The sequence below is a fragment of the Phaethon aethereus genome (assembly GCF_964289735.1).
Source record: "Phaethon aethereus genome assembly, chromosome: 1".
Lineage (NCBI taxonomy): Eukaryota > Metazoa > Chordata > Aves > Phaethontiformes > Phaethontidae > Phaethon > Phaethon aethereus.
This window is the reverse complement of record NC_138575.1, coordinates 174,450,351-174,460,785: the sequence shown is the minus strand read 5'-3', so window position 1 is coordinate 174,460,785 and position 10,435 is coordinate 174,450,351. Positions and strand designations below refer to the sequence as shown.

Genomic DNA, 10,435 nt, shown 5'->3' with positions numbered 1-10,435 from the left:
AGCAGGGATATTTCTCTGTGTCCTGATAGTCAAAAGTACACAGCAGAGTTATTATTTACCCAGTGAATAGCACACAACAGCACTTTTGCTGATGATGCCAGCTACCAAACTTACCCTCCTGGACTCTGACACCAGTATAGTCGGTTTTGAGCTCTACAGAGCTGGAAAAAGCCATGTTTACTGCCGGGATGCTGCTGGCAAACCTGTCCTCACTGTTTCTCTTAGCCAGAGTTCATCTTAAAGGTAGTTCTTGCGTTTGTTGTACAAATGAGAGAATAAACTGCTATATAATCCATAATTTGTTATAGCCTGAATAAGTGTTCTGAAATGGCGATGGGTATACAAACATAGCTTGAAGCCCTAAAAGGCTTCAGACAAGGCTTCTGGGCAGCTCAGGGCTACACAGTTTGTCCCAGCAAAAGCCTTTCTGCCATTTGGTGAGGCCTCAGCTCATTGTGCCGGCTCCAGACCCGGAGGGGGATTCTGGTTGTAAGGACGGGCGTTTGATGTGTGTTTTAAATCGGCTCCAAAGCAATGCTTGAAACAGCACACCAGGCTTTAAAAAATAATTTATCTTAATCAGAAGAACACATAGCAGTCTGAGCCTCTGGAAAACTGAAGTCGTAGTTCGGCCAAGTGTCGTTTTTAAGGGATGATTACAGCACACGATTGGTTTTCCTCAGGAAGAGAAAAAAAAACCTCACAAGCGTTTGGTCAGGACCCTGCAGGTAGCGCGGTCTCGCCCTCGGCGAGCCCCGCCGGCGGCCCCGGGCCTTGTGGGCGGGCGCGGGGGCGGCTTCCTTCCCGCCCAGCCTCCCTCAGCCCCGCCGCTTCCCCTGCCTGCCCGGCCACAAGCACCGGGACCGCCTCGCAGCGCTGCAGGCCGCGCCGCCATGGGCGCCGCCTGCCGATACCAGCTGCTCTTCCTGCTGTTGCTGGCGGCGGCTCGGGGGCCGTGTTTCTCGGAGGGGCTCCCGCAGCGGCGGTGGCCGGTGCCTTACAGGTGAGTGAGGCGGGGAGGGGGGCCTGGCGGCCGGGGCGGGGGAGAGCCACGTCCCCGCTGCTGCCCGGTACCGCCGACCGCTTGGCCAGCCCGGCTGCCTGCGCCTATCCGCTCGCCTGCGCCGAGGCCCGTCCGCTTCCGTTTGGTTTTGTTTGTGTATTTAATTTTGAGACCGTAAAGGACTTGAATGTCTTCCCCTTTTTAATCACGGGGATATTCGTCATTTACACGATATTCGGTGTATTTAGCTCACAAGTGTAAGGGAGCGGGTGTCCCGTCTCTGGCCTACAGCAGTGCTCGCTCTGCCCCCAGGAATAACTGCGCTTGCTTTAAAGATGCTCCTTTAATTCCTGTTTTAGTAAAAAGTTGCAATGAGGTAGTCGAGCTATGATGGATTTTATTTTTTAAATTTTAAGTTTACTTCATACTTTTATTGAAATGGTATAAAATTCCCTTTGCTGCTCTGGGGCTGCCTTAGCTCCAGAAGGCGTGGTGGTGTTGGGGTGCACTTTGCTGAACCAAGTAGTTATGGCTTTGATTGTGCTGAGGAAATGAGCCTCTTCAGGAGAAGGGCTACCTTTGCGTGTGTATTTTGTGTGGGTTTGCTGTTTGCGAAGGGAGGTGTTGCAGTTTAACTGCTATCTAATGCTCACCTGAAGTGTTGAAAGCCTATCGTGTAAATCCTAGCAGTTAAATTTGTATCGGGTGATCCCTGAAGGAGCCAATCCTGCAGTCATGAGTCGGGTTTTCCAGCAAGTTAAAGTAGTTGCAAGACTGGGTTTTGGGATGGTCAGAATTGGAGTATGAGCCTGTTGGTGTGAGACACTCAGAAATACGGTATTTTAATGTTTCTTAACATGCTGGTTACCCTCTTGTCACTTACAAGGTGCACTGGGAGAGGAAATTGAAAACTTAAGTACTGTTTCTAAATGGCACATCTTAAATGTGTGGCTGCCATATGTCTTCGTTTTTTATATATTCTTTTTCTAGCCATAATTTTCTTTCTCCTCCCTCCCTTCCCCTGGACAGAATAAGGGTAGACGTGCTGAAGTACCCAGCAAGCTTGGTGAAGTAGCCCACAGGGAAAATGTATGGTGCCTCAGCAGGGCTACTGGCCTTATTATGGTTCAGGAAGTTCTATGTCCCTGAGTCATCTTGTGACTGTGGTATTTGTGCCATTCAGTAGCCCTGGGCAACTGAGTGTGTTAGACTCTCAGGCTGTGCTGTGGGCAAGCTGTATATGCCAGTCTGTCTTGGTAACAGGAATGTAGGTACCTTGTTTTAAGTGAAATACAGTGAGTGAATTTGAAGCAAATTGGGAAAGGAGGACTTGTCAGAAAGGTTTTTTGCTGTTTGTATATGGTGTGATATGTAAGCAGATTTCAGTGACCATAGATTCTTAGGCCTCTATCTAAATTGACATAGAGAAATAGGATATTTTTTTCTGATATTGGCAGTATTCTAGAGTAAAAATAGCTCCATCTGGGGAGCTATTGCTATAGAACAGTTTCCCAGAGCAAACTGGTCAATCCTTGTGCAGACAAACTGTTCGGAGAATGTTTTTGAGGCAGATCTCAAACCAACCTCTACCCAGCATCTGTGTGTCTGATTCTGTAAGTGTAAGTTCCCCTTTGTAATCTGCATCATGTCCACTCCTTAGCTATCAGCACTGTATGCAACATGACTTGCATTTGCGAGCCTTAAGTCCTGTTTCTGCAGACGTGCATCTCGGCAGCCTTACGAAGTGGTGAACCCCAAGTGTTGCAGCCTCTGGATCACAGAATCTGTCTTTGGGGATGACTGTACCCTTGAGCTCTCCCACTCAAGTCCTTAGGAAGCCACGAGACAGTTACTCCGGGCGTGAAGTTGTGCTTAACGTTCTGTGTGCTTCTTTCTCAACACAGGCGCTTTGATTACCGTCCAAAACCTGATCCTTACTGCCAAGCTCGTTACACCTTCTGTCCCACTGGCTCTGCCTTTCCTGTTATGAAAGAAGAGGATGTCATTGAAGTGTATCGATTACAGGCTCCAGTATGGGAATTCAAATATGGGGACCTATTAGGACATTTGGTAAGGTGGTGGTTTTGTTTGTTAAACAACAAGTTGTAGTGGCAAATTCAGCTGAATTCAACAGCAGGTGTCAAGAACGGGAGCTGTAAGGTTGCGATACGCTTGTGTGGAAGAGTATTGGAGCACGTAAGCTAGCTACCTATAAGAACAACACCCACAGAGCAGTAAGTTTCAAACAGAAGTTACAGAATTCAGCACAGCTAAAGAAAAGAGCATGACCAGCACTCTTGATGGGTTTGTATGTGTACCTCCTTGGAGCTGCATATTAGGAGCATTTTGCATACACACACCATTACATTTTGGGTGTCTCTCTTTTTCTTGATGCAGTGCTAGTGCAGAAAGACATTTATTTGTCCCCTTATGTCAGATGAAATCATAGAATCATAGAGTCATTGAATAGTTTGGGTTGGAAGGGACCTTTAAAAGTCACCTAGTCCAACCCCCCTGCAATGGGCAGGGACATCTTCAACTAGAGCAGGTTGCTCAGAGCCCCATCCAACCTGACCTTGAATGTTTCCAGGGATGGGGCATCTACCACCTCTCTGGGCAACCTGTGCCAGTGTTTCACCACCCTCATTATGAAAAATTTCTTCCTTTCACCTCGTCTAAACCTACCCTCTTTTAGTTTAAAACCATTACCTCTTGTCCTATTGCAACAGGCCCTGCTAAAAAGTCTGCACCCATCTTTCTTATAAGCCCCCTTGAAGTACTGGAAGGCTGCAATAAGGTCTCCCCGTAGCCTTCTCTTCTCCAGGCTCAACAACACCAACTGTCTCAGCCTGTCCTCATAGGAGAGTGTCGTGGTTTAGCCCCAGCCAGCAACTACACACCACGCAGCCGCTCGCTCACTCCCCCACGGTGGGACAGGGGAGAGAATCGGAAGAGTAAAAGTGAGGAAACTCATGGTTTGAGATAAAGACAGTTTAATAAGTAAAGCAAAAGCTGCGCACGCAAGCAAAGCAAAACAAGGAATTTGTTCACTACTCCCCATGGGCAGGCAGGTGTTCAGCCATCTCCAGGGAAGCAGGGCTCCATCACGCATAATGGTTTCTTGGGAAGACAGACGCCATAACTCCGAACGTCCCTCCACCCCTTCCTTCTTCTTCGTCCCAGCTTTATATACTGAGCATGACGTTATATGGTATGGAATATCTCTTTGGCCAGCCTGGGTCAGCTGTCCCAGCTGTGTCCCCTCCCAGCTCCCCGTGCACCCCCAACCTCCTTGCTAGCAGGCCAGCACAAGAAGCTGGACTGTCCTTGACTACTCAGCAACAACCCAAAACATCAGCACATTATCAACAGTTTCTCATCCCAAATCCAAAACACAGTGTCACACTGGCTTCTGTGAAGAAAACCAGCTCTATCCTGGCTGAAACCAGGACAGAGAGGTGATCCCTGATCATTTTTGTGGCCCTCCTCTGGACCTGCTCCAACAGATCCATGTCTTTCCTGTGCTGAGGGCTCCAGAGCTGGATGCAGTACTCCAGGTGGGGTCTCACCAGAGTAGAGGAGAGGGGCAGAATCACCTCCCTCTACCTGCTTAGTGCTCACTTAGTGTATTAACTTTTCTGTTGTTAAAAACTTACATATTTGCATGAACATGAGTATCTGTCAGGAGTGGACAGCTAGCTAGTCAGAATGGTGGATCATGGGGAGTTGGTTGCTTTTACAGTTCTCTCTTGAGTGTTATGATCAGTACTGAATTAAAGTCTCCATTCATGGATTCATGCAAATATGGAAGAATCTCAACTTTAGTAATACTTATAGCTATAGCAGTCGCATAATTAAGCTTCAAAGGATGATCCCTAATGAATAAAGAAATACTAATGAACATGAAATAGCAACATCAAAACCAAGCACGCAGGGTAAAAAATGGAAAAAACTGTATTTAAAGTTATCTCAATTGTTAAACTAGGGCTGAATTTATGTATTTATTATACAGATTTTAAAATAAATATTTATCTCATTCCTTTTGTGGCTTTCATTACTAACATTTGTTTCTGGTAACCCAGTTCTGCCCTTTATGTCTTTGCTACCCATGTGAGGTTAAGGATTCAAAAGCTTGAGTTTCGATGGTAAGTATCTGTCTCCAAATAACAGAATTTACAATGAATGGATAGACAAGCATGGAGACAGTGTGACTGATAAAAGTATGTGTGTGATAACAGTCTAATATGTTGTGCATCAGTGCTACTGAATCCAATGTTGGATATTACGGGAACCCCTTCTCCTCTGTTACACAAGAGCTCCCAAGTGTCTTATCTTCTCTACAGGTCAAGCTGAAGTCAATTTTATGTTAAAGTTCTGACTTTTGAGGCATGTTTTTTTTGCTTTTGCAGAAAATTATGCATGATGCTGTGGGTTTCAAGAGCTCTCTAACGGGCAAAAACTACACAATGGAGTGGTATGAGCTCTTCCAGCTTGGGAACTGCACATTTCCGCATCTCCGGCCTGGCATGGACGCACCATTCTGGTGCAACCAGGGAGCTGCCTGCTTTTTTGAAGGAATAGATGATGCACACTGGAAGGAAAATGGAACTTTAGTTCTTGTGACCACAATATCAGGTAGATTTCAGATGCTTTGGATGGTACAAATATCATAAAATATAGAGACAGCCTTGTCTTCATGTAAAGCAGTATCTTTTAATTTGTGTTGTAGGTTATTTGCAGTGTTAGTCACCGATACTAATTTCAATCTGAAATGCTCTCTCTGCACTTTCTTTAATACAGAAAGGGTATGAGGCTGCTGCCTTTTGAACAACACACACTGAAGAGTTCTTAAATGAGGGTCATTTGGTGTTGCTGTACAAAAACACTTGAGTCCCTTGAGTGTAAAAATAGCAAAACAACTTATATGCAACCGTTATGGATTCTTTTCACATGGCTTCACCAAAACAAAACCTTCTATTGTGAAGTGGCAGATGACTGCTGAGAGAGAAAAAATGGTGAAAATGTGTACATTAATGAGCAAATAAATAAGCCATATTTAGAAATAGCCTCAAAATATAAAAAATATTAATCTCTATTTCCATCTCCCCCATTTTGTGTCATAAAAACTGTGCAGATGTCCCCAGTAAGAGGTCTCCGTCATATGTCATAGAACAAAACCAGGATTTACACCTCTAAATACGTAGATGATCACCAGAATAGCTTCCTGGTATGTGCTGAACACTGAAATCCTAAAATAAAAAGGTCATTTAAATAAATCTGGTTGGTTACTATAGTAATACAGTGAATGACTTATGAACAAAGTCCCCTGCGGACTTGGAAGTTGCATTTTGTGTGAGCAAAACCACTTACTCTCTGAAGTTAGCATACTGTACAAGGCACAGTGGAGAGTCAGATTACAGCTAGTGTGGTGTGGTGCTTTATGTTTGCCCGCTTCCACCTTTAGCAGCTTTTCTGGATGCAGTGTCTAGATCTATCCAGTGCTGCTAAGAAATTCTTGGCCGTTCTTTAAGCAATGAAATAAGCGGAGCTGCTTTCCTGTGAGTTTGTAGCTCATGACAGAAGTTTTAGATGCCTGTTATGGTTGGATTCTTTTGTATGAATACCAAGTGAAATATTTTTATACAGTTGTGGAATTTCTAATGCTTCCTGCCTGTGTGGATTATTTGATGCCGAAGAAGGGTGAAGTTACACTGATGCCTTGCGGAGGCATTGTTATGGTCCTCCTTATCTCTCTCTCTTCCTGATTCCATGAAACTTTTAGGAAGGTAGCATCACTGAGAGTTTTGAATTGTCTGAATTTGACCAGGAATCTGAAAGTTACCGTGGAAGAGGGTGAATGGATGCAAGCACAGATGGACAGCATCATGAGATGAACTTGCTTCCTTCAGAGCAGGCAAAAAAGCATCCCATCTAGTGGGAGAGGGCTTTAACATATGAGATGACTGCACCCTCTATGCCCTTGTGAGATCCTGTAGAGCTGTTTGTCAGCAGTGTCAGAGACCACAGTGAAGCAATCTCATTTTCTTTTAAAGGCCATCAGCCAGGTTAATGTTACTTAGGGGTATGTTTCTTCTGTGGAAGTAGGGCAGGAATATCCAAAGTGATTTCTTGATTGTCTAGGCATCTTCCAACAGATTGTCATGGAGCCATGCATTAACCTGTAATATTTTTAAGACATTAATGTCAGAATGTCATATTAAGTTCATTTTAATCTTGTTAGGAGAGACAAATCGTTTTCAGTAACATACCTTATAGAATGCACACTAGGAAGCTAATCTGCTAGGAACTGGAGAAGATAAAGGGGAGCTTCAAGCCCATCTACGGTGTATAGTAAGTACAGGTCTTGATATAGATTTAGTGACTTGCTGTTTTATTAAACCAAGTCATGGGTGATTAAAAAAGAAAGTATCCAACATTTTCACTAAACAGAATGATTGTTATGTTTACTGTGAGGCTCAAAAGCTGTTAAGTGTGAAGAAGAGTTATAATGGGGTAGCCTAGGAGGTGAATGTGCAGAACTTTAGTCCTCTGAGGTAGTAACTTGCACACGTGCCTTACCTTAGAGTCAGTGTGAGGTGTATTTACTCTCTGACAAAGAGTAGATCCAGCAACCTGGACGTTTGCAGCTTGTTGGGTAGGAGGATGTGTGGCATGCAGTGCTCTTCATTGGTCTTGATGAATGCAACGTTGCAGTGAATTCAGAATGTGAGAGGCCAGTTGTTGTGTGCAGGGTGGTGTGAGTGACACAGACCTGTCTGCCTCCCACTCCTGAACTGCAAGGTAACTGCTGCCAGTCTCTCACCTTGCAACAATCTTGCCGATCTTTCAGCAGCTACCAAGCACAGTTGCTGTACCCACAGCAGTGACGCTTGCAGCTAAAGAGAGATCATGGCTTGGAACGCTGTCACAATTGCAAGCTGTCATTTCACTGTGTCTTCTGACGTATTACACAAGAAGAATCTGCAGAATTTGGTCATGCTATGAATGTGAGGTGCTAGATGAATCTGAATCATAGATGATTGTACCCCATGCTGTGACTGAAGAAAGACAGGGTGGGAAGGGCTAGGCTGAGGTACAGTGCTAGGACTGGGAAAAAAAAAAAAGAAGAAAAAAAAAAAAAAAAGAAGAAAAAAAAAAAGGGGAGGAAAATTAGCCCTGTGCCTCAGCTCTATTTTGGAGAGGCAGATGCATCACCTGTAGGGAGCTATCAGAGAGATGAGCTGAATTAGAGATGCCTGTCTTCTTCCAGCTGTGAAATCACCATCACCCAAATACTCCAAACATATATTATAAATAAAAAAAAAATCCTCAAGGTCTTCAAGTTTACTGGTCTTCACATCCCACTCATATCGTTTGGCTTAGTTCAACTTTGCTGGCTGAGAGACTGCTAAAATGGCAGGGTGTCTCAGTCTGAGGTGACACAGGTTTCTTTTGTGGAGAGATATGAAAACTTCTGCCCTGGTTTGCTGAATTTAGTCAAAACTTGAGGAAGTGCAGAAACTGGTGAGCATTTTGTCAGCATCTCTTGTAGATAGTACTACCTGCCCTGTTTGTCTACACAGATAAAACAAAATGAGAGGTGTCATGATTCTCTGATGTTTGGATGTTCTGGCATAGCAGCAGGAAATGGGGCAGAAAAAGGAATTACAGTTTAAATAACTTACCCACTGAATAAACTAGATTTCCAAGTATGTCTTCTCCCTCCAGCCTAAGCCTTGTGCCTTTGTATGGCTAGGTAATGTTGTAGGTAAACTTTTGAAGGGAGACAAACCTTGAAATAGATGGAAAATATTTTGAGTGCTGTATTTGTTACCCTGTCTCTGTAATACTTATTTTTATCTCTTATAGGAACCATGTTTAATGAAATGGCAAAATGGGTAAAATACGACAATGAGACTGGCATTTACTATGAGACCTGGACAGTTCAAGCAAGTCCTGACAAACAATCTATAGTATGGTTTGACTCCTACGAATGCTCTAAATTTATCTTGAGAACGTACCAGAAGCTAGCTGACTTAGGAGCTGTATTTAAGACGACACAAACAAACTATACTAGCATAATTTTGTTCAGTGGAGAACCTATCTATTTGGGAAATGAAACATCTATTTTTGGACCTCTAGGAAACAAGACATTGGCAGCAGCTATAAGAGACTTCTACTATCCATTCAAACCTCATCGGACAGTTGGAGAGTTTTTTGTGGATCTTTTAAAAATAATTGATCGTGTCATCTTGAATCAACAGTTTTACCTCTTCTACAACTTGGAATACTGGTTTTTACCTATGAAGTTCCCTTATCTCAAAATAATTTATGAGGAGGTCCCTTTACCTATTGGAAGCAAAACATCCTTCGGTGTGTAATTGCTTAGTGAAGAACCAGACTTGCCCTTATGCCAGAATATCCTAAGGATTGTGGAGCGCTACCGTGATGGTATTAGTGTTCTGTGTTTCACTGCTAACTGTAAAAGTTGTGTTGGGAAGGCTTTGCTAGACCACATGAAAGACTATGCCTTCTTTTTCGTATTACCTGCATAATACGTTCCTGAATGCTTCACCATCTCTGACTTGGCCAGCTTCTGTGTGACCATGGACACCTGCTGCCTGAAGGTAGGCTGATGTGGCTCCTCTTGACTGAACTCTGCAGTGCTGGAGGGTGAATGGGAGGCAGCCCACCTGCTCTGGTCTTGGGCACTCTCCATATATGTGGCTACACGGTGGCAGATAGCACCTGGCCACCAACAGAGACGGGACACAAGCGTTACAAGGACCTTCTGGTCTGACCAGCTCTCCTGATGTGTGTGTTGGAGCTAACAAATCTGAGTGCCTAGGTGCGCCCAATTCTCTCAATGTGTGCCTTAGATTGATGTTTCTGTATTTCTTTGGCTTGTACAACTGGGACCTATGAACTGTTCTCTGGTTCATGAAGTAGGTGTTCAGAGGGGTGGGAAGAGGCAGAGAATGTATCAGAAGGTGACATGGGTGGTATCTTGTCACCACTTCACTTCCTTTACCTGCACTGTAAACACAATACAGGTGGCTCTTCCTAAGACTTGTGTGTGAGTTTTCTAGCACAGATGGAAGGCAAACAGCCTTTTTTGATGTCAACTTTGATGCCTAACTGCAGTCTTCTAGCAGTCTCCTGTCTTAAAGTCTACTTGAGGCTTCAATTAGGTCGGTTTCGTAGAAGTCATGTTTATATTCTTTTTGCATTTCTTTAAAAAGCATGGAAGAAGCAATGACAGTTTGTGGGGTGTCAAAGTCACAGTTAAAAATCAGTGATGATCACAGATTTGCCTGTAAAAAGAAGCTTCAGCCTCTTACTGGCAGTGATGTTTGTGGTCATGGTGTTGTGCCAGCTGCAGTGTCCTTTAATCCTGTTCCTGGCTCTGCCTAGAGCAGCTTGGCAGCTAGT

At 44.1% G+C, this 10,435-nt stretch overlaps 1 protein-coding gene across 1 annotated transcript; it reads left to right on the top strand.

Annotated features, from left to right (window-relative positions):
- Positions 1-632: 632 nt before the first annotated feature.
- On the top strand, positions 633-9,384 carry CLN5 (CLN5 intracellular trafficking protein; the record flags this gene model as incomplete). Its single annotated transcript, XM_082014475.1, has 4 exons — positions 633-1,003; positions 2,908-3,073; positions 5,413-5,638; positions 8,873-9,384. The coding sequence occupies exons 1-4, from the start codon at positions 894-896 to the stop codon at positions 9,382-9,384; spliced, it is 1,014 nt and encodes a 337-aa protein (XP_081870601.1). The 5' UTR covers positions 633-893.
- Positions 9,385-10,435: the final 1,051 nt, after the last annotated feature.